At 35.7% G+C, this 25,537-nt stretch overlaps 1 protein-coding gene across 3 annotated transcripts in view; it reads right to left on the bottom strand.

Annotated features, from left to right (window-relative positions):
- PIK3C2G (phosphatidylinositol-4-phosphate 3-kinase catalytic subunit type 2 gamma) overlaps nucleotides 1-25,537 on the bottom strand; it is a 233,360-nt gene that overhangs the window by 144,213 nt on the left and 63,610 nt on the right. For all 3 annotated transcript variants that reach the window (XM_016197493.2, XM_016197491.2, XM_087813943.1), the window contains 4 exons: nucleotides 23,023-23,154; nucleotides 16,716-16,830; nucleotides 11,243-11,373; nucleotides 8,357-8,545 (listed from right to left, as the gene is read on the bottom strand). In XM_016197493.2, coding sequence (XP_016052979.2) covers nucleotides 8,357-8,545; nucleotides 11,243-11,373; nucleotides 16,716-16,830; nucleotides 23,023-23,154 — 567 coding nt within the window. The remainder of the gene's footprint in view (nucleotides 1-8,356; nucleotides 8,546-11,242; nucleotides 11,374-16,715; nucleotides 16,831-23,022; nucleotides 23,155-25,537) is intronic.

Consider the following 25,537-nt stretch of genomic DNA (forward strand, 5'->3'; position numbering starts at 1 on the left):
AGATGAGTGAAAAAATATGTTCCACGATCCTAGCACTCTGTCCCTGCCCTGTTGCCAGAAGCTATTTAAACATCCTTTTTGGGCTACAGTTGTTGGCATTTCATGCTCAGTAACTCGTTCCTTACTAAGGTGAGGGCCATCCATATTAGTGCTCTGACTGTGGTGTGATATTTACAAACTGAAATGTCATATATAACAGAAGCATTGCAACCTATTTTGAATTTTCCACAGGTCAGGTGTTTGTACTTTTTAATGACCCAACTTGCTTAACAAATACATATAATTCCTGCCAATAAACCAGGAGCCACTCCTTAGCAATTCTGATCACCTTGTTACTGTAATTACTCTAGGCACGGGCATTACACCTTGGTCTGGGGAAAAAGCAAAAGTATTGGTAGAAGATTCATCAGGCTGATATTGACTAGGTCTTCATTTATTTATAATTAGAAGAAATTTTCTTATAATCAATCAGAAAATAGATTATTTACAATGAAATAAATGGAGATCTATCTAATTTGGTGTATTAACATGATACAAGGTCAGCCCTGGCCAGGTGCCTCAGCTGGCTGGAGCACTGGCCAAAAGGTCGCAGGTTCAGTTCATGGTCAGGGCACATACCTAGTTGCGGGTTCCATCCCCAATCAGGGTGTGTACGGGAGGCAACTGATCAATGTTTCTCTCATATCAGTTTGTTTTCTCTCTCTTCCTCTTTCTATCTCTCTCTCTCGAAAAAAAAATATCAATAAAAGAGGACCGTATCCTTGGGTAAGTATTAAAAAAAAAAAAGAGATACAAAATCAATAAAATTCCATTACTTGTTGAGGAGGAGATTACATAAGGTGAAATAAATTTTTATTTATAATGAAAAAATGTTTTAATTAGGCTTAATAAGAGTCCAAGTAAAATAACCACTTCTTTCAGGCTACTAATCATTTTTAAATGTTCATTTAAGCAAATTTATGTTACCCAATTTAGTTTTCCCAAGCATGTCTGAATTATGGTCAAAAGCAAAACATTGAACTGGTCTACTATTCAGTTTTATGTGAGTTTTGTAAGCAGTGCTCCTACATATTCAGGGCTTAGTTGCCTAAGCCCTGAACTAACAGTGGAGTTTTGGGGATCTGTAAAAGAACATTATACCATATCTAAGATAAATATGACTGTATACAATGATTGTTAAAGAATTATCTAAAAATTGCACATAGTCCACTGTCCAACAGGAATATTCAGACACAAAGAAAATGTACACCTTGAAGATTAGGATTGTAAAAGTTAATAAAAGAAATCTAAGTCATCTGGCTAAAAAACTCAAAAGGTGAAAAAATTAAGTAAAATAAAAGCAACTTCAAGATAAATACCTTTCAAAGGAACTTCAGTAAAATATCAACTCTGTATTTTGCCAACAACATGTAGAGTAAACAGAAAGTTTAGGGCCAAGAGAAGAATTAAGATGAATGGTAATCCTTAGATGAGAAGAGTGTTAAATTTTTAGGTAACTTGGCTCAAGCTGCATGTAGAAATTGCAACTGTTAAGGTTTGCTGTATAACAGAGGTTTTCCTATTTTTGATCTCAGGACCCTTTTACACTCTTAAAAATTAGGGAAGATTCCAAAGAGTTTTTGTTTATGTGGGTCATATCTGTTAATGATTACCATATTAGAAATGAAACCAGGACATTTCAGAAGTATTTATCAATTCATTTACAATCACTTAAATAAACCCATTACATGTTAACATAAACAATATGTTACTATGAAAAACAGCTATATTTTCAACAACAGAGAATACTCAGTGAGAAGAGCAATATTATTTTACATTTTTGCAAATCTCTTCAATGTCTGGCTTAATAGGAGACAGCTGGATTTTCCTATCTGTTTCTGCATTAAATCTGCTGCAATATAACCTCTGGAAACTCCACTCTGCACTCATGAGTGAGCAAGTGTGACAAAGGCAAATGACATCTTCGAATTATTACGGAAACAATTTTGATCTTGTGATACCATTGTAAGCATACCGGGGACAACAGCCCTCACTTTGAGACCCTCTGGTGTACAACATAATTTTGGCATGTGCCGTTGTTGTGGGGCCATCAATCAAGGCATCAGCTCCTGTGGCCCGTTACTAAGACAGCAGCCCATCAACAACCCATGTCTTTCCCAAGCCACAAATTGACTCTGAAGTCATCTGAGAAACACTGAGATTTGGGAATTGTCATTCCTGCTCTCTTCCCTTAAATATTTACAATTTATCTCATCTCAGAGGGCTATAGAAATGTCACAAAAGACTCAGACAATCTTCAACAGGGCCAGCGAAGTCGAGAAGTGAAATTTTAACAGAAAAATACATCTTTCAACTTCTTCCATCCGACTTGTTATTTTGTAATTTCTAATTTATTTTCTGCCATATCACAGTTTTTCTCTTTTTCTCCATTTCTAGTTTGAAAATGATATAGGGTCAATATCTTACTCAAAGAACCTTTGGCGAAAGCCAAACACGACGTAACAAGTGTTGACCTTTAAAAAAAGCAACTTTGAGTAAACTGAAAAGCAAAGCAATCTGAGATTAAATATAAGTGTGATGGAAATGTCAGACTTCGGAATACGTAGTAAGAATTCACACAGAATGCCATGAAGCTCCTCACAGTTAAAAGCCCCAAGGTCAGGTTAGAATTATAAAACTATCGGAAGTGCAGAACTGTTTCTTCAATAAGCTTTGAGGCTGATGATACAATCTGCATCAGCTTGGAAGAAAAATGTTAATCTGAGTATCTCTGCTGTTTTTCTAGTACTAAAATGATCTGATGTGATACACTCATCACCCTCATGTTTCCCTCTCTCTCCTTCCCTCCCTCTCCCTTTCTCTCTCTCTAAAATCAATAAAAATATATTCTTGGTCGGTGATTTAAAAATTTCCCATTTGCCCTTTTGTTCTAGGCTGTTGGCTGTTGGTATCATCTCACTTTGCCGTGTCACCCATTCCTCTGTTTTCTGATCTTCCCTTCATATATCCTTCTCAGTTTGTAAAGGTGCTTGAAGATTTTTTATTTCAACATGCATACAAACCCCAAACCTCAAAATATTTTTCTGATCTCCTTCAACTTTAGCGATCTTGCCGTTACCATAAGTACAATTCTCTTCTAACATAATATGAAATTACTCACTATTCTCCGATCCTCTTTGTGCTGATGCTAGTCTTTTTTCCTGGAATGCCATTCCTCTCTTCTCTACTCTGAAAACTCCTATCACTATTTCAAGTCAGAATCCAATTCCTTTGTGAAGATTTCCTTACTTTCTCTGAATTTGCTTTCCCTTTGGACACATATAACACTTGATACTTTGATTTATAGTATGGAATATATAGTATAGTAATCTCTAGCTTAAGTCTTCCCTCTAAATTTTGTTTTTTAGAGACAGTTGCTGTGACTTATCCTTCTGTCTTGTTGATTCATTGCATACCAATATCCATGTATAGATATTTTTGCTCAATAAATAAATGGAAGAGATATGTAGCATCAATCACTTAATTATTTAGTCAAATGTGGACATTATAACTGTTTTCCTTTCCCATATCCCATTCTGCCTATTTACAATGCTAGTAAAGAATGGCTTTGTATAAATTAATTTTCACAATAAAGAATACAGTGCTTTGGGCAAACATTTTTGTGAAACATTTCTCCAAGAAAACTGATTTTGGAAGCTAGCAGTGCTTGTTAAGTATTTCTCTTCTTCCTGCAAAACAATAATTTTACATCATGTGGGATGACAAGTTCTGGTACCCTGTCAAAAAATTTTATTTAAGCTTCTGATGTAATCCTCTGATGCCAATTCAGAGTCGCTATTTTTAAATGAATACTTTCCTTGAACTGCCTGTTAATTCCTTGGGTAATTTCTGCTTGTTATTAGCAGTTGAATAGTTGTGCCTGTGCATCAAGGTTCAAGAAAATAGCAACCATCTGCCAAGAACCACAGACCTTAGCCCTTGGTCTCTGATATTCTGACAGCACTGCCAACTCCAATGGAAGTCTCAGTACTGGGAGAACATATTGCTGGCGTTCAGTAGTGGAAATATTAACACCCTATGGCCCACACTAGGTAAATTAAATCTCAACATGTCTCTTGCTAAAAATAAACTAAAAGGACATGCTGCATCTTTAGAGAGAATTAAGCAAACAGCAATATTAAAACTTTTCCAGACTAAAAATGGTGCACATAGGTTCTCAAGAGGTTAAACCATTGAAAAAATAGACTATTCAAAGGGGAAAAAATACAGATCTCTGAAGAACTCACTCTGACAACTCACTTAATAAGCACATACTGTTTGTTCTCAGAAAAGTTAGGTTTTGATTTTAGAGAAGTTGAAAGGTTCATTTCTGGAAACAGCTTGTACTCAAGTTTTCTCATAGTTCAGTTAAACTGAGAGTGGGAGTCACAGGATGAGTGCAATGGAAACACTCCAACCTTTCCAGTGACCTTCTTTGGTGCATAATAAGAAACTGTCCAATGTGCAAATAAATCAAATTTATACTAAGTTCACTGAATGACACTTAATAAATGGCATTCTACTTTGAAACCAGTCCCTACAACCTCTAAAATCTGATTATCCAGGAAAAAAAAAAAAAAAGAATCACACAGTGAAGTAGAAATATGCAAGCATGATAAGATAGCTAAGTACTGCTATTTACTATAATAAAACTATGTTAGGATAGTTTTATTTACATGTTTACTATGTAAATAGCCTAGAGCATTTATGCAGGAAGGCTGTAAGCATAGTGTTAAGATTGCAAGCTCTAAATCTCTGGATTTAACTCTAGCTCCTCAACTTGCTAGTGTCACATTGGGCACCTTAGCCCCTGTAAGTTTCCTCCTAGGTAAAATTGAGATAGCCGTATTTGTCTCATAGGGTTATTGCAGATATTAAAATGAGGTAGTACTAAGGGACACTAAAAATTCAATTTTTATACTTAAAATGGTGAGTCAAATAGATTTTCAAAATTTGTATAGGCAGAGAAGGCTCACTGTAAGCAAAATTATGCTTTGTTATCAGGAATCAGAGAACACTGAAGTCCATCCAGAGAATCTTCTTATTTTATAAGCAAGAAAACTGAGCAGTATTACAGTCTTTATTCTGATAAAGACTTTTAAAAATGAAATATTCCATGAACTTTACAAAACTTTACATGAACTTTACATATTTAAATGCCTTTAAAATAGACCAAGGTATATCTTAATAAAACAATAATAAATTGAAAAACAAAAAACCAGCTGATGATTTAGAAACTTTAAAAAGTTGTTCCATAAGAGAATTGTGCTTTAGAGGTATAAAGATTCATTAATTTTGCCTTTACAATTACTCTTTAAAAATTTTTAATAGCTTTGTTGAGATATAATTCAAATGCCACAAATTCACTCCAAGTGTACAATTCAATGGTTTTTAGCATGTTCCCAGAGTTTTGCAACCATAACCACAAAAAGAAAACTCATATCCATTAGCAACCATTCCCCATTTCCATCCAACTTCCCCTAGCCATACACAACCACTAACCTTTCTGTCTATAGATTGGTCTATTCAGGACATTTCTTACAAATGGAATTATAAAATATGTGGTCTTTTGTAACTTGCTTCTTTCACTTAGCGTGATGTTTTCAAAGTTTATTCGTGTTGTAACATATATTAGTATTCATTCCTTCTGTTATCAAATAATATTCCATTGTGTGAAATACCACATTTTATTTATTTATTCATTAACTGATGTCCAATGGGTTGTTTCTACTTTTTGGCTATTATGAATAATGCTGCTCTAAACATTCATGTATGAAGGTTTGAATGGGAATATTTTTCATTTATCTTTGGTACATCCCTTAGTGTGGAACTGTTGGGTCATTATGGTAGTGCGATGTTTAATATTTAAGGAACTGACAAGTTGGTTTCATTTTACATTTCCACCAGCAATATATGAGATTTTCAATTTCTCCACATTCTCGCTAACATTTATTATTTGTCTTTTTTATTATAATCATTTTATTGAGTGTGAAGTGGTATCTCATTTGGTTTTCATTTGCATCTCCCTAGTGGTTATGCCATGTATCTTTCCATGTATTTATTGGACACTTGTACATTTTCTTTGGGGAAATATCTATTTAGATCCTTTGACCATTTAAAAATTGAGTTATTTATCCTTTTGTTGTTGAGTTGTAAGAGTATATATTTTGGGCACAATTCCATCTTCAAACATATGATTTGCCTAAATTTTCTCTTATTTTGTGAATGTTACCTTCACATTTTGAACCAACTTTCTATTAGATAATCAGATCAGGAATGATAAAATAATAATTGTGCCAATATTCTAAGTCTTGCATGAACAGAAAACTAGAATTTAGTATAAAAATTTTGTTGATTTTGGCTGTTCTTATATATCTAAATCAGGAAAAGAGGTTAGGAATAAGGTAGAAATGAGAGCCTGTCTTTTCCAGAAGGGTCTTGAAATACAAGCATAAACTGTGAATGATCCCAATGAAACCAATCAATTGTTAATTGATTTTCTTACCGATTCATTCTCTTATTAATTCATTCAACTGTACAAGGTAATGTGGGTCATAAAGATAATAGATGATTCCCTCAAATAACATAATTTAAACATTGAAATAAGGCACAAATAATCATAATGTATTTTAGAAAGTGATTGATTCCATATTGAGTAATTACTACGTCCCAGGTATTATTAAGCTCTTGGGAAATAGAAACACTAAGATGATCTATTTGCCTTCAGTAGCTCTCAGTTTAATGTGGACAAAATTACACGTTTCACATGTTGCTTGTAAACACACTACAATAAAATGTAATTTATAAAGTAATAGGGCACTGCACCAGGCAGAAGTGGATCCACAGAGAAACCTTATGATAAAGGAAAAAGCTCCAAGCTCAACTAACAAAAAGATCCTCCCTCCCTTCCTTCCTTCCTTCCTTCCTTCCTTCCTTCCTTCCTTCCTTCCTTCCTTCCTTCCTTCCTTCCTTCCTTCCTTCCTTCCTTCCTTCCCTTCCTTCTTTTCATCCATCTGTCATCTATCATCTATCATCTATCTGTCATTGATCAAGGAAGAGTAGGCATCTGGGAACACATTCATTCATTGAAGAAACCATAAAACTGAGGAAAATCTTCCATGTGAGAAGTACCAAAAATGTAGGATTCTAAGAAAATTTGTAAATTTTGAGCTAGAAAGATTGATAGAAACCTAGTAACATAAATAATAGGAAAAGGAAACCCTTTACCACCCCAGAAGTTTAATAAAGGACACTAATTTAAAATAAATCTAAATAAATCAATTTGAAAGTCCTTTGTGCCATTCTCTCTCCCACCTTTGTCCTTCCATCGGCACCATCAAAGAGAATTCAGAATAGAACTGGGTTCCTCAATTCTTCCCTGACCCTAGAGTTTGCAGACTTTCTTCACGGCATTTGTGAGCTGATGTTATCAGGACGGATTTAAAATATCTCTTCTTGGTTTTGAATATAAAGTAGAAGCCAAGGAAGAGCTGCTTCCCCAAACCAGAGCCATGCACCACACTTGTTCCCATATGCTTTTCCTAAAGTAGAAGAAGACATCATTACCCCACCCTCAACCCCAACTCAGTGAGTTTTCCCTCATTTTCCTGAGGAAACATCTGGAGAATATATAAGGATAGTTTTTTTGTTTTTTTAAATCATAAATTATAATTGGCATATTAATTGCATACCTACTATAAGCAGGGCATTTTGTCACACTATGCATATTTATTTTTTTAAATATGTTTTTATTGATTTCAGAGAGAGGAAGGAAGAGGGCGAGAGAGATAGAAACATCAATGATGAGAGAGAGTCATCAATCGGCTGCCTCCTGCACACTCCCCACTGGGGATCAAACCCATAACCCCGGGCATGTGCCCTGAGCAGGAATCGAATCGTGACTTCCTGGTTCATGGGTCAATCAATGCTCAACCACTGAGCAACACTGGCAGGACGGCGTATTTAAAGAGTAAAAAAAATATGATTCTAATTTTTAAAAACTTTTTTTCTTTTGAGAGGGGAAGGAGTAGAGAATTTTATCTTTCCATATTTCATATTTTTTGTTATTTCTGTAAGAGCAATAAGACTCCTTTCATTTAAGAAACTAGTTATTAATTGTACTTCAAGTTTAATACAGAAGGCACAATTATAGCTTAGATTTGTTTAAAATTTATATCCATAGTTTACACTTACCTAAATTTAATATTAAATTGGGAACAAATAGAATATCTATTGAATTTCTCATATAGTCCCATGTTTTTTCTCTCCAGACAATTTTTTCTTATCAGTAATATCATGCTTGTTATATAATTCTTACCTGTAAGTCAAAAGTCCAAGTGCCTCCAGAGGGTGAGAGAATTTCCATCTTCTCAAAATGGTATGCATTTCTGAAACAGTTATTTCATCCCACCCAGGGGCACTACCCAGGACCAAAGGAAGGGAGCAGTTTTCATTATTGCAGTAGAATCGATAAAACCATAAGTATCTTCTTTTTTCTTCAGAGAGTCTGTAAAACCAGATTGGAAGCTGTAATTTATTGCAGGATTCTATACTAACAAACATTGCTGTAAACACAGTATAAAATCTTACTCTAGTTTCTTATTTTATTTTAGTTTATTTTGGAAAATAGGTCCTTTATCTTCTTGGAACAGTTTGATAGGTTATTTCATCAGCTTATTCCTTTTATAGAAAAAATAAAAATAAAAGTTTACTTCAGATAATTCACGTTTATTTTTTCCTCCCTGTTATCCTTGCTACTTAAAAATATATATATATTTTGATGGGCAAAATCTCTACTGTAGGGCAGACGAATTTTATCTGAATCCTGCAATATATACTACTTAGAAGTAAGCAACCAGTTTCTTTACAAATTCACTTAGACTGGATGAATTCCTTCACCTCAAAGCAAGTTTCTTTGGAGTTTAGAAAACTCTTTGGTCTAAATTTCAAAAACAAAGATCTCAATTCATCCCTGGATTCTGGCCTACAATTCATTGGAAGTTTGGAATTAAAATTCCAGTGGAATAGAACTTCCTTAAATGTCCAACTATTTCCCCCTGGAAAGTAGTCCCAAACAAAAGATCTAAATCTAGAACTAGGGCTGTTGACTCACAGACAGATGATGATGTTTTGCTCACATTCCTGGGGAAATATTCAGAACCAGAGCTCCACTGAAGAACAGCATTTCTCCTATGACGGTAACAGCTTTTGAACCCTGTTTCCTCCAAACTGACACTCCACTGCTCAGCTCAAATTAGCCAAAACTCCCAAGAATGGTAAGGAGAAATATGAAATATTTTAAAAGTCAATATTTCTCTATAACTTCTTTTAAAGCCATCTTCATCTGCAAAATGAATGGGTTGGGTTATAGGTAATTTTTAAGGTATGTTTGGGCTCCTTTCCTGTTTTGTCACTCTCTTCTCCACCAGAAAGAGCTTAAAAGAAAAAAAAAAAAAAAAAAAGCCGTAACAAAATTTTACTAAATTACTAAAACTATTTATTTTGTTCTGATTAAATTCCCTTTTTACCCAGTACTGAATAATGCTTTTTTTTTTTTTCTATTAACTTCTTTTACTGAAGCATAATGTACATAGAAGGAAACACACAGATTCAGTTCAATGCATTTTGATAGGTGCATATATAGGGTAAAACCACAATCCTATTAAGCTATAAAACATTTTTTTTATGCCACCAGAGGCAAACACTGGTATGACTTCTTGCACTCTAAATTAATATTTCCTATTTTAGAACTTCATATAAATGGAATCATAGAGCAATACTCTCTTATTTATGGCTTCTTTCAGTTCCTATAATGTTTTAGAAATTATCTAATGTTGAGACTATTAGTGTATCTTTGAGAAGATTACATTTAAGTGAAGACTTACAGGATGAGATAATTCAGTTATATGAAAAACTGAGGAAGGAATATTTCTGGTAGAGGGAAAATCGAATAAAAAGCTCTTGATACGGGAAATAAACTAGCACATTTGAAATATATGAAGTAGACTATATGTCACTGACTTGAAGTGAATGAGCAAAAGAGGAATACAAGTTGGAATTAGAAAGCAGGGCAGTAACAAGGTTATCTAAGACAGAACTCTTGATCACACTCAATATCTCTGTTTTGAATGGACCAAATGTATTCTTCCTCCAAAATATGACTCTAAGTTTTGCCCCTTGCTCGATTAAAAAATGTGGATTCTCCATTGACTTCATTCATTCCTGGGTTTCTCAATCGGCTTACCTCCTAATTACTGTTAATCACCAAGTCATGTCTTTTCAACTTCCAAAATATGCCTCTTAAATCTAGCCATTTCCTTTAATGTCCACTGCCATCACTATAGCCACCATAACCTCTTGCCTAAAACACCACGCTGACTTTTTTGCTTACTATTTGCTTCCACTGTCACTTCCTTGCCAATCCATTCTTCAACTTGTGGTCAAAGGGATTGCTCAACAGGATTATTCAGATCCCATGACTCCTCTGTTCAAAACCTTTAAATGATTTCTCAATCTTGGGATAAAATGCCTTATCATGCTGCATATCTTATCACAGTATTTATGTAAAGAGTTACTGTCTTAGTTCTCTGTTTCTGGCATGTTGATTAATGAGCACAGTCCGTTGTAGCTTAGATATTGCCAAGTGGTAAGTACAAAGCTCATGATTCTCTTACAGCTCTTCCTGGGGTTTGGTTTTCTTCAGAGAATTACTGTTTGACAAAATTAAAGTACTCTTTCATCACTTATTTAGTTCTATTAAAACATGATTTATTTCTGTACTTTTAAAATCTGCTAAGATAATTAAATTTTGCTTTTTCCTGTTTACTGAAACAACTTTATACCCACTTGAACGATGGTTAACCAATGGTTTATCCTGTCTAATGCTGATAGATATCCAAGACCACTCTCTGCTTTGTTGTTTGAACTGAAGGATTTCCAATCTTTTTATTTTTCCTCTGACTTAAGTTAAATTTGCTTAATACCACAGGAAAAAGACACTTTAAAAAAACATACAAAATTACTAATTTATTTCCTAAATATTAATTGATTATCCTACATGTACGGCTTTAGTAAATGAAAGAAGTGATGTGGGAAGGTGGGTTCACTCTTTATAAAGTTATGAACACTTCCATTGAATATTCCCATGTGACTGACGGTGTCACGAACAGCAGGCTACATTGACTCCCAGACCTGGGTCACTTACAGTAAGGGAGATTGCTTCTGTGAAAGTCTGGCAATATGTTTTAAACACTCTTTTGGTGGTTCTTCAAGATTACTTGTATTATCTTCAAAATCAAGTTTCACATATTCCCACTCCGTAGCTGGAAAGTCAATCTGAAATTAAAGAGATGGTTTGCCATGTACTGAAAAAACGCATTATTAGTTTAAAAATCTCCATCTTAGATTTGTGGAAACTAAAGGAAACTTCCTATATTTTCTGTACTATTTATTAGCTAAAAATATGCTTTAAAAGAATCAGTAGGCTTTGACTTGGTATTTAAATATGCATGGTATTTAGCAGATCCTCAATTACTTATATAATTGGCATAAATTAATAATCTGTAATGTTGTACAAGGAAAAATGAGAAAAATGATAAAGATATATAAACTTTTCATAAAATTAAATGCACATTTTTGTTTAATATTGAAATTATAGCCTTTCTACATTTCAGAATTAGAAGGTCTTTCTATTATTAAATGATAAAAATTGTAGATGGTAATTATATTTTTTTCATGTAATCACTTGGAAAAATAAAGAGAGTTACTCTATGTTCCTTTTTACTTCACGAAAATCTGTGAACCATTGTGTAGACATGGAAGTGAAATCTCCTCTGGCAAAGACCAGTATATAAGCAGTGTAATATCTGTGCATTGGCTCCATGGGTTAGATTTATAGACAGGGACAGAATGCAGGTCTATCTTCTTCCTGGCTCAATGTGCTTTTCATTGAGCTATAGCCCAGTGATAATCTGGTTTTAGCAAGTAATGTAACAGTTAACAAAAACTACACTTTCGAACTATATGCATGAGCTAAATATTCTTGTGCTCCATATATTTGCTTGAGGTTATCATAATTGAAAAACAATTTCATACTAGAGAATCTAGAGAATTTATTTTCTATGCTGAATTATGTTAGGTTGGGATATTGGGGAAAATTGAGAAGCATTGTGAGGTAGACTTGTGTGAGTAATCTATTTAGGTTATTATTTATGTGAAAAAGTTTCAGCAATTTCATTTTGTAACCTCTTAAATTTGCTACAATAATGTCTTTGGCATAATTGTTTGTTGTCAGTCATAAGCTGTTGCCTCCCCCAACAACACCAGTAATAGAAGACAGCACATAATAAAATGTTAGGTAAAGTAAAATGTTTTGGGTAATTGAGTGGGTAAGAACTGTGATCCAAGGAGAAGACACACTTTACATAAAAGGAAGAATTGAATATTGTGGTGCCTGGATTCAGAGAAAGAAACCAAAGCACTAATTTGGAAGCATATGTCGCTTGGGTTATTGTAGTGATCAGAGATATAAACATATCATTAATTTAACAAATATTATATACCAGGCACTGTGCTAGATGCTGGGAATAAAATATTACCAATGTCCTCAGAAATCTCCCAGTCAATGGAAAAGAAATATAATGTAAATGTGTTGATAAAAATCTTACTGGTAATTATGTGAACACAGAGGAAGGGTACTTAAACCTGCTTGGGATGGAAAAAGAGGAGGGAGTAAGGAAGAGTTACCCAGTTGAGGGTCCATGGATCCTAAAAGATGAATTTCAATGACACAAACAAAGTCAGAGGAGGGGTGGGCAGTAGATGGTGAAGGGAGAAGGGAAAGGACCTTGCAGGCAGGGAACAGTATTCATAAATACTCATAAAGTAAAAGCAGGACATTGCAAATCACAAGCTACAGCATTTGTAAAGTTGCTAGAGTTTAGAGTTCACACAAGGAGTGGCAAGAGAAACAAGGAGAGGGAGTCATGCTACAAGCGCCTGGCCTTGGCTCCCTAGGTAGTGCTGAGATGTTGACTAGTACAAGTAGGAGGTGGCAGGTTCAGGGGTAAGTTTTACAAGGACCGCGCTTGCGGATGTTGGATTGGAGAATGACAAAACTAAAGGCAAGAAAACCAGCTGAGCTGTTGTAACCTAGAAAAGATGCTGTGGGGAGCTGAGAGGATAGACTTTCAGAACACATGGAAGATAAACTGGCAGGATATAGCGTGGACTGAATATGAGTAGGGAAGGAAGCAACTAAAGCAGCTAGGTGTGTGTGGGGGGGCATGGATAGAGATAATTCAGGGCATAAAGCAGTTTTAAGAGGAAGGTGAGCTCAGTGTGGCATATGCTGTCTTTGAAACTGTCTACAGGGTATCAGGAGGGATGCGGCTCTATTTGTCTGAAGCTTGCAGTGTGAAGAAATCTGAATCAGAGCTCCAGATTCAGAAATGAACATATAGATATCATCAATACAACTTTAGAAATGAATGAGACCTAGCAATTCCACTGCTAGGTATATATTCAAGATAAACAAAAATGTATGTCCACATGCAAACTTGTACACGAATGTTCGTAGCAGTGCAGTTGTTAATAGCCAAAAGGTGAAAACAATCTAAATGCACATTGATTAATAAATGGATAAGTGTGGTATATCCATATAATGCAATATTATTCAGTAATAAAAATGAAATGAATACTGATGCTACAACATGGGAGAACTTTGAAGCATTATGCTAAGTGAAAAACACCAGTCATAAAAGATTACATTTTGTATAATTCTATTTATATAAAATGTGCAGAATACGTGAATTTAGAAAGACAGAAAATAGATTAGTAAATGTTGAGAGTTGGAAGAACATGGGTGAATAGAAGGGGATAGCTAAAGGTTATGAGATTTCCTTTTGAAATGATAAAAATGCTCTAAAATTGATGGTAGTGATAGTTGTATATCTGTAAAAATATTAAAAACCACTGAATTGCACACTTTAAATGCAAGGATTGTAAGGTACATGAATCATAACTCAAAATAGCTTTTTAAGAAATTCTACCAGGTATATATTCTGCAGAACACATGTACTAAGAATAGGAAAGAGCAGCAGATGGAACCCTTGAAAACTGTCAACAGTGAGGATCAGCAGAAGAAGGGGAGCCTGAGAAGGAGGCCAGAGAGAAGTCTGAGGAGAAACGTAAGAGAGAAGTAACACCAAAGCCCGAGAAGAGTGCTCTATAATGGGGAAGAGAGAGGGCCAAACATTGCAGAGACGGCTAGTATGAAGGGGACTGAAAACCAGCACTGAATTTGGCAACTGGGAATTAGTGGGTTACCTGACAACAGTTAGATGTGGTCAGGACACATAAGCAGAATATAGTGAATGAGACATGAATGGGGAGGTGAGGAAGAAGAGAAATATAGAAAAGAGTAAGAGCAACCTTAACTCTTAGTTCTTAAGTTGTGAGAGAGCCACTCTCCCAGATTGTATAAGAGGAGAGGCAGGAAGTTGTGGGAGGCTCAGGTTGATGGAATCACGCAATAATCTGTCTCCATTTCTGAACTCAGATCTATTTCATTTTATCCATTGCTTCCAGTTAGCAAATCAACCACAGAACCCTCCAAAAGTGACTTACTGAAAGGAATCCGGCTCTGTGACATATCCTATCTCTTAATATACTGGGTTGGCTTTAGTGTGGCAGTAACTGCCCATCTGATAAAGACAATAAAAAAAGTACAGACCTGAAAGAACTCAGACAGGCATAGTATAACCCTTCTATTGTACAGAGAAGAAAATAGAAGGTTAAGGTGGCTTGTTCACAGCCATAAAGTTTTCTGTTAAAGATCTAAGTCTAGAATCCAGATTTCCTAACTCTCCGTCTGATGTCTTTTTCTGAGACTCATACTGACTCCTTAACCCAAACACTGATTGCAGAACTTGCTTCTAATTTCCTCACCATCTCATAATATTTAGGTTCAAAAATTCTGCTCTAAATTTAGCTGTATGTAATTAGAGTGATACTGGTTATTAAGGGTTTTAACTTTAATACCTTAATCATTCTTATTTTATTCTGTATATTTCATCACCAATTAAGAATATTCTGAGAAGTTTCCCTTTATGTCTGTACCATTTGAAATTATTTTGTGAAATCAAGTGATCTAACTTTTTTGCATACTGTTGAATATTTACATGCTCCCCTCCTCCCCGCTTTTGTAAGATAAATTCAGTATAGCTCCAGATGTCTACTTGGAAATCTGTGGCGCTATTAAATATTTGAAACTTCTCTTCAGATTCCACTTACCAGGACCTTGTCCTAAAGCAGCTTTTCCCCTCATTTGAGAAGAATCAGACAGTCTTATCTGATAGTCTCCCTTACTTCTCTCCCACCACTGCCACTGAAAAGCCCTGTAATCATGAATTTATATCCTCAAAGCTCTGGCAATGATCAGACTTGGAAGATTTTTGTTAAGCTGAGGTATCTGGCAAGAAATAGTCTGATAAAAAATGCATTCATCCTCTTAAAGAGTTGAGTGCCTGTGATTGTGCCAAGATCCAACCTGAACAACTACTCGTTTTTATCATTGTGTCCGCAGCTTAGAAGTGGATCTTTGGCTACCCTCTGGTGGGTCTTCCTCCCTCCTTCAGAGTGGAAGCCACATTTCTATTAGTATTATTTTGTCTTTCATTTTCAGCATCTGTTGTTCATCTTCCTAAACTTTATCCCTCAAATCCCTCACCCCAAACCTGGAAACTTAAAAGCCTAGAACTCCACCAGCTTTCTCTAGAAGCTGTGATCTCCACCGGAGGGCAATTTTATCCCTAGAGGGCATTTGACAATCCCTGAAGGCATATTTGATTGTCAGCACTGGGGAGGTGCTACTGCCATCTAGTGGGCAGAAGACAAAGGTGGCTGCTAAATATCCTACAATACCCAGAACAAAGAATTACCTGATCCGAAATGTCAATAGCGCAGAAGTTGAAAGACCCTTTTGTAGAGAGCATTGCCCAGAAAGCCGTTCCCAGTTTTTCCTGTAGAGGAGAAAAGCCTATATTCCCTGCATTTCATGGATGGGAGTGGCCATGCTTCAGGTATCTGACAAATATGATCCCTTATAATCATGAATAAGGAGTTCTCAGCAGTAAGAACCAAAAGCCTGAAATCATTAACCTCCTTTCACTCATGATCACAAAAAGTAGAGAGGCTTTAATAAAAAAGAAAGTATAATAGATGGATTTTGTTGCAGTTTCTCCCCCACTACTCAGCTAATTGCTAGTCATTTAGGAAATGTACAATAGAAGAGATTTTAAGGAACATGACATAATGCAGAGGCAGGTGTGAACAAGGTACCAAGTTAATAATATATACCAATGACTGCTTTTATACAATAGAAAAAATAAATGCACCTAATGAGTATACTAATGGCAGCATTCCAGCCCTCTCCTTCACGATCAGGTTGGATGAAAAAAATGGCTTGAAATTGCTATTATATAAGTTGGGGAAAAGTACTTTGAGAGTACTGAATACAAAATAAAAGCTGCAGAGATTTTACAAATCCCAGTGGCTGCAGGAAGAGAAAACTATTACAATGTGTGATCCTAGAAGAGAACAGTTTCTGTAATTGACAGTAAGCTACTTATCAACCAATGCTTGCCTTGTGTACTTTAATCTCACAGCCTGGCACTTACCTGCAGGATCACTGGGGATGGCTGACTTATGTCCCACACTCCTGGAGCAATTATTTCTATGGGAGGCTCACTCTGTAATGTCATGCTGAATAGTGTAGACCCAAGAATGACTTTGCTGCAAAAGAAAAAACACAGACAGACAGGAATCACTCCATGAGGGAAACTATTATTATCTATAAAGGTTTCCTTTCGGAATGTAAACATAATCAGTTATTTTTAGTGGCTTTACTTAGTAGCAAATAGAGAAATACAATATTCATAAGCCTAGATATTGATTAATAGTTCATTTCTAATACCCCACATGCATGGTTATGTTCATAGATATCTATATGTATTTTCCACATGACAATGTTGTTTTACAATGGTTAACTCTTGAGAACATTTTTCCCCCCACACAGAATGACTAAATTCCCTGGGCATCTATAAAGATATGAGCTCTAAATTTAAAGAAAGAAAATATTTAAATTAGCATATGATCTACAGAATCAAAATAGTTGGACTTCACAGAAGAAATTCTCCTTTATACATAAAAAAGAAAAAATATTCATATTCTGAAAATATATTGTAAATTACCATAGTAAATGAGACTGCATACAGGAAAGACTTTAAACAGGAAGAATTCATGGATGGTTTTAACAACTTCGGTAACATCCAAATCCACAGAGATCCTTATAAGAATTAAAAAGGAAGCTGTACCTGGCTGTATATATGAATTCAATTATTGGTAAGCTGTTCCAATGATCACTGAGAACAGCTTTTGATTTTAAAATACCAAATTACAAATGTAGAACTGAAAGGCAATAAAACTAAAGTTTATAAAGAACTTTAAGGCATCCAATGAGTCTTTTTGAAAACAACACAGAATTCCATCTTGCCATTTAACAGACACTATTTTAAATATGATGACAAATCCAGCAGATAAAGCTTTCTTTAGACTTTCATTTTCTGAGGCCTGCCTTCTTTACTTTCCACATCTAAAGATATTGTTAGAAAGTATCTGTTGGTGTATAATTTATAAACATTATTGGGGAGAGATTTTTTTAAAAAATATATGTCTTTATTGATTTCAGAGAGAGGAAAGGAGGGGGAGAGAGAGAGAGAGAGAGAGAGAGAGAGAGATAGAAACGTCAATGAGAGAGTCATTGATTGGCTGCCTCCTGCACGCCCCCGACTGGGGTTCGAGCCCCCAACCCGGGCATGTGCCCTGACCAGGAATCGAACCCCAATCGCCTGGATCCTAGGTCGACGCTCAACCACTGAGCCACGCTGGGTGGGCCTAGGCAGAGATTTTTAGATAAGTCAAGAATATTCTTTTGCAAAAAAATTTGTGAGTCTTTATCCTTTTGTTTCATCCCCTCCTCAACTTGAGGAAGTTGTTTTTCTGTTTGTTTTTTGTTTTTGTTTGTTTGTATAACATTACCAGGGAGCCAGTAAAAATTAGCTTAATGGGGTAAAAACTGGAAAATTATTAGTGATCTTTCTTTTGCCTTTTAGAGTTTATAACCTTCTCCAAAATGGTCTGAAGAACCCATCTGCTTGGGAAAAGTTTGGATACGTTTCAGGCAGTGCGCAAAAGGAGGAAGGGGAGGGTCTAACACCAAACTCGGAGAGCTCGGAAGTTAATGTTCTCCACGGCATTTACAGAAAATACTCCTGTCCACGGTGAAGGGTTGACAGGAGTGAGGAAGGAAGATGTGGCATATTGGATGCAGAATGTGGCAAAGAAAAGGCCACCACTTTCTGGCGATTTGAGATGGTGGAAACAGAAGACAAAAAGGAAACAGTAAGCTTGGCAGACATAGATGTTTCAGTTCCCCCCTCTTCTGGAAGGCAGATAGGAAGGAGTGTTAGATAAGTGAATACAGGATAATCCTGAAGGCAGAGGGGCTCCTTTTTGTACTTTGTATTTATGATCCTGGGGGAAAAAAATCACCTCTTGAGCTGTTCTTGTACCAACTTGTGGCATGACCTTTTAAACTTGGGACCGCGTGATAAATAGGCAGAAGGCACCCCTGAGCCGAGCTTTGTTGGGCCTTCTTTGGTTTCTGTATAGAAGAGATGGATCTAGAAAAAGCTAGATACATTTGAGTGAGGGGGTTCCCAAAGGGGGGTGGTCATATGATGGGGGTGAGGGATCTCTTTGATGAGAATGGGGATAAGATGGGGTCAAATGGGAGTCAGATGGGCCTACGGTGCCTGTAAGAACCCACATCACCCAGGGAGTGTCAGTAAGCCCTGGTCAAGCTGGGAGAGCACCAATCACTAGTTACACTGGCTGTAACAAGTAGCTACAGCTTCAAAAGTGCCTTTGATTTGGATATCAGAGGTCAAGACACCAGGCCAAAGAATCTGTTACTTTTCTGATCCTTTGTACCCAGATATCCTCTTAGGAAGAGAATCAGCATGTTAGGGGGATACTTGAATGACTAAGCACTTTATTCAAAAGAGACTGCATACTTCTAAAAGGACTATTTAAATTTACTGAATCGACTAATTTTTTGTCATCAATTTAAAGTTTTGCCCCCTCATTAGTTACAGAGTACGAGGTCATGAGAAAAATTGTGATATATTAATGACATTTTTCTTTGCATCTAAGTTGTATAGAGTTATATTTTGGGCCTTACTATATTTGTATGCCTTGGCCATGTTTCACTCCAAAAAACTGAGTAGTCTAAGCTGGTTTCTACAGAGGATGAGGTGACGCAAGAATAAATGTTATCTGTTATTTATCTCCTTCATTTTCTTCTGTTACTTCTCTCCTTCATCTATTGTTTCTCTCCTTCATATTATCTGTTATTTCTCTCAAGAACTAAGGCCATGGTGACTCCTGATCCACACTCCATCAGGATGTGGGGATGGAGTGTGGATCAGGAGTCACCATGGCCTTAATTCTGAGGCATACGGGGCAGAATGAAGGCAGAACACTTGATTTAAGTATGTGTTTGAGGGATGTATCAAGCAGAAAAGGCAAGGGAGAATGAGCTTCTAGTCCAACTGAGGCTAATACAATATACACTTTGAGGCAGTTCAAGAAGGAAAGGATATTTGGCATTATTCTTTGGGCTCTCTGTGTGTTTGATAGTAGCTAAGTTACTTTTTTATAATGGACTGCACCTAAAATCTTTTGAGATATTACAAGTAAGGTGGGGAGAATGCATTTTCACAGACTTCTGTAGATGGAATATATGAAGAAGAGGAAGATGATTAGAGGAATTAAGATGAGAAGAGTGTTGGTGGTCTCCCCAGGAGGTTGTTCATTTAGGGTTGAGTATCTCTGCATTGAAGGAATTTACCACAATCTAGATATGCTAAGTACCTACTACACTATTTATTTTGAATTTAAGTAGAAAAGTAGCTCATAAAAAATGTTGAGGCAAGAATAATACTTTCTTATAGTAGTTGAGGAAGCACTAGGAATAAAGTATACAGATGCAAGAGTTCTGTCTGCAGTCCCTATGTTCATAGCAGCATTATTTACAACAGCTAAGATCTAGAGCCCAAGTGCCCATCAGAAGATGAGTGGATGAAAAAGCTGTGGCACATTTACACAGTGGAATACTATGCAGCCATAAAAAAGAAGGATCTCTTACCGGTAGAGGCCACTGGAGGGACCTGGAGATCATTATGCTAAGTGAAATAAACCAGTCAGAGAAAGACAAATATCACATGACCTCGCTTATATGTGGAATCTAATGAACAAAATAAACTGACAAACAAAATAGATCTGGAGACATGGAAGCATGCAACAGACTAGATTCTCAGAGGAAGGTAGTAGGGTGTGTGTGGTATGTGTGTGAAAGATATTAACCGAAGAATTTATAAGCATATATGTATAATCCATGGACACAGACAATAGTGTGGTGAAGGCCTGGGGAGGGGGCAGGAGTTAGGAGGAGGTAGTCAATGGGGGGAAAAAGGGGGACATCTGTAATGCTTTCAACAATAAAGATAAATTTAAAAAAAGAAGTTCTGTCTGCAAAAGAGGGGATTGTAAAACTTCTTTGGGCAAAATTCAACTTTTGTACTTATGACATATTTTTTATAGGCCCGAAGGTGAATTTGTGTGCTTGAAAATGTTGATGTTTATGTTTGAAGGCATTATTGATGCACCCATAACTGATATATCTGAGTTTAATCACCATTAGTTTTTCTGAAACCCACTTATGGAAACCACAAAGAGATAGGAAGCTTTTAATTCTGCACATTTTCAGCATGTATGTTGGAAAAAATAAACATATAAGTGCTCATTACAATTCCACACGGCTAGATATGGGCAATTCAAAATGTAATAAATGACAAATTGAATACCAAATGTTTATGGGCAAGTGTCATTCTGTGAAAGAAAAGAAAATTAAGTGGCTTATTTGCTATAATCTGGAAATATCTGCATCAGATGAATTGGGTTAGAATCTCTGTAACTTGGAGCAATGAGTACAGTGGGAGTCACAGCATCTTTCAATTGCTCCAATGATAGATTTCTGACGTCTTAAAAAGAACTGCATTTCTTTACATTGTTTAACCCAGGAAACGGGCAGATTTTCTGATTTTCACGAGAAATGGTCTTTTGGAAAGATAGTTACAAATGCTTATTGATGGGCTCTTTGCAATAAATTGTACTTTCTGATGTGATGTCTCATCATCCAAAATTCTGACAATTTTCCTCAGGAAAACACCACCTAATATCAGCCCCAAATGGCATTACTTAAGGATGAGCACTGTCTATGATCGCTTACATATGAATTGTTTACCAGTGGTAAGTGACGTGACAAAATGACAAGGAGGCAGTATTTTTACTATTATAACCGTGTAGAAAAAGGCCTTGAAGATTAGTTTGAAAGACAGTAATACCTTAAACTTTCTTATATATTTAACATTTATTGATTGCCTAGTCTATGCCAAGTAGTGTGTTATGGGATTGAAGGGAATAAAATAGATTGGATTTTTTCAGTGCATAACTAGAAATATTATTCTGTGAGCATGCTAGATCTTACAAGCAGTGCAGCTGAAACTTTAAAGAAACTCACTCATGAAAAGCGAAGGCACCTGCATAGCTGCTCCTAGTGAGAAAGTAATGAAAGCTCTAACCCACAAATCAGATTTCTGAAAGATCTGCTAACAGCAGTAGGTATTACATTTAGGACAAAACTGTTTGTTACAGACTTTTGAAATTTTATTCCCACTCTAAATCTCCTATAGAAATTGATTTTCCCCCCCAATTCAATTTAGTAAACAAATCTCTAATGATTGATTATTTATGAGGTACTATGTTAGATGATAGATATTACAAAGATAAATCCATTCCCTGTCCTCAAGAAACATATGTAGAAATGGGCTATAGCACCAAAACAAATAATAGAGCAGCATGTGTGTGCATGTGTGCCTGCAAACACACACACACACACACACACACACACACACACACACAACACATCAGGTAAGAACTAATCTAACAAAGGCAATTTTAGAGATGTATGATGGTTGTTCTGATAATTTATCGATATTTACTAAAAATGGGAACTAAAAACTGATGAAGAATTACTCATTTTTGTTACCAAATATTTTTAAAACAACAGGGGCAGAAACATTCTTTATAATACTACTAAAATAACAATACAGTTTCTAATTTTTCAAAGGTTCTGTATTTACAATTTGATTGTAAAGCAAGTCTTGCCATGTAAAAAATAACTAAGCTGATTTATTTAAAACATTTTCCCTTAAGAGCATAGAAAATCATGTAATTAATTATCAAATATCCAAGTATTAATAGTTCCAAATACTTATGGTTATATCATCTGTTAATTTTGCAATGACCATTAGTTCTAATAGAATATCTGAACTCACAGTTGGCTTACTTTTCTGGAAAATGTCATCCTAAAGTTGCAAATATTTCTTTTTGGCAATAAAAGGCGGGTAAACAAGTGAGTTACATTGTGTAATATTACTTCAGCCAGAATGCCATGATTTACATTGTTTCTAGATGACAGAATTGAGCTAAATAATTTTGAAGTACTAAGTGCAGAGAAATGGCTGGTTAGAGAAGGAAAAGCAATTGTAATGGGTCATGGCAATAAGTTTTCAATGTGAATGAACCAGTTGACGAGTTGAACATGAAGCCTGTGTTCAAATGCATTACTACATTTTTCTTTTCAGTTCCACTTTCAAGATGATTTATATTGAGCTACCTCAATTTTAGGATAAAATGTCTTCGTGATTTTCTTATTATACTACATACAGCAAAATATTTAGTTTCATGGAGGTTTTTTTTTATTGAGATGGGATCTGTATTAATCACAAGTTATATACTTACTCTTTTGGAAACAATGGAAGAGAAGTCCAGGCCAATAACTCTGCATTGTTGGTTGCACACATAATCCCAAACAGTTTTATAGTGAGCATGGATTCCTTTGGAAGTGACTTTATTTCAAGAGGAAAATTGATCCTTAAAATAAAGTAGATCATCATTTACAATGATATTTTCATAAATATTTGAACCACTATGTTTAATCTTGTAAAAATGGAGATACAGCAGAAATACAGAGAGTAATGGGGTTGGTTACTCAATCAGTGGGGACTGGTAAAATTATAATTTTTACCTGTAAGCTTCTTTTTTAAAATTATGATAACTTGAGTATTTACCCTTTGTAAGCACAGAAGAAAGAATGGTTAACAATGTCTTAGAGAATGGGGGAAGGTATGGAATAACTTGAAATGGGTGGGTTGGCCATAATCAGATGGAGATTTAGAAAAGAATATTCTAAGAAGAGAAGAGTACATGGACAAGGGTATATATACAAGAAAAGATTAAGTGTAGCTGATAAATAATGAGTGGTTCACTCTGGCTAGAATAAGAGATGTGGTCAAGCTGTGAAAAAGTTATGGAGTATGAAATTAGAAAAATAGGTGGGTTCCAGAATGCTTAAGAACTGTGTATGCCAGGCAAAAGAATTCAAGATTTTTCCTAATGGCAAAAGAAAATATTTCAATGAGAGAATTAAAAGTATAGAAAGTTGTTAATAATTCAGAATGTTGACTATTCTAGGTTATTATGACATCCTGGGAATTTGGGATATGGTTGCTGAAATGCAACAGACATACAATTTCTAGATATGTCAAGGTGAAATAACCCCAAACTCAGACCCTGGGTGAACTGTAGATACGTGCAAAAAAAGATACTAAGGATAAACACAGGACTGGTAACGGTGGGGAAAACTTGAATTTGGGTATTGAAGCCATCAGGCTATATAAGAGAATGTCTACAAGCTTATAAATGATACTGTAAGACTGGGAAGGGTGATCTGAGATCCCGAATGGTGGAAAGGGAGAAGGGTATCTTTCTTTTCTTCCTGGAGTCATCGTGGTTATGTAGATATGATCAGGTTCTATTATAAGAGCCTCACGATAATGATATTTATTTGTGAGACAAGGAGATGAAACCTATATTTTTCAAAAGACTAAGATGGGAGAATATGTTTACTAGAAGAGGAGAAGGCTAGAGAGAAATAGGAAAATTGAAACAGAGCTAGGCAGAGAGGGGGAAGGTTCATGGAAACAGATTCACCAAGAGATGCGAAGAGGAAAGACAAGAGTGACTGGAAGAGCAAATAGGGCATCTTGGATTGGATATCTGATGGTGTTAGGTGTGGGGAGTATGAACAGAATCCACTGGCCCTGATTTCCCAGTTGAACTTTGATATCAACTTGTTTAAGCCATGGGTGGTTATTAGAGGACCGATGATGACCAAAGCCTATTATCCAGTTGGAAGGTGCTGACTGAGGTTGGCCCAGATGAAGCCTTAGGTGTTATTAAGCATCTTTTCACACTAAGAATTGGCCATCTAACCTGAATACTAGGGGGCAGTCCTTACTCAGAGTGTCAAATAAGACATTGGTGACTCCCTTTTGTGAGTGGCCAGCGGCATCCGGCCTCAGGAATAAAGAGGAGCTAGTTTAGCTCAGTGGCCATGACCGATTTTGAGAAAGGACACACCCCTTTCTTCAAGATTCTGTTCCCAGAGATGAACGGGTCCAGATCCAGGTGGTAATAAATCAGCTAACAAAAGGAAAGACAACAAGAACTATCTTAGAGGTAAAATGAATAATTAATATTTGACTGACAGTGTATTAGTGGAATAGGACAATGAAGAATTAAAGATGAGTTCTAGGCTTCTAGATATATTACAGTGGGTACCTTTAACTGAACTATGTAATTTAGGACATGATATCATTAAACTAAGAATAACTCTGAGATGTCAATATGTAAACTATGTGTGGAGAGGATGAGCGAGAGGTTTAAGTCTGGAGATAACTGCGTTCAAATTTTGGCTTATGACAAATAATATGTTCTCCCTTGAGCAATGAATTTAATCTTCCTAAGCCTTGTTTTTCTTTATTCATGAAATTTAGTGAATGTTGCAAAAAACAATATATGGAAAATGGTAGGCTGCATGTCAGCATTATATTTATTATTTAATCCAAAGAGTAAAGAAATTCTATTTTTAAAGATTAGCAAGGTTTAGATTACTAAAACATTAAATTGTTACATGTTTAGATAGCTAAAACTAAAAGTATTTAGTTTCATATTCTTTAATACTCATAATATTCACTTACGATGATATGGGCATATTTCTCAGCTTACGAGAAGCTCTGAAAATCAACATAAGATGTTAATGATCCTGTGGAATGTCCAGTAATTTTTGAATGTTCCCTCTTTTACCTGTAATTGAATTTCTATTCAGTTTTCATATTTCTGTGTTAGAATGGAAGCTATAAAAATTCACTTCAATTCTTTAGGTAATCTAGAATGTTCTTTTTTCCCATTGAGT

Source organism: Miniopterus natalensis, chromosome 2, assembly GCF_054644295.1.
Source record: "Miniopterus natalensis isolate mMinNat1 chromosome 2, mMinNat1.hap1, whole genome shotgun sequence".
Classification (NCBI taxonomy): Eukaryota; Metazoa; Chordata; class Mammalia; order Chiroptera; family Miniopteridae; genus Miniopterus; species Miniopterus natalensis.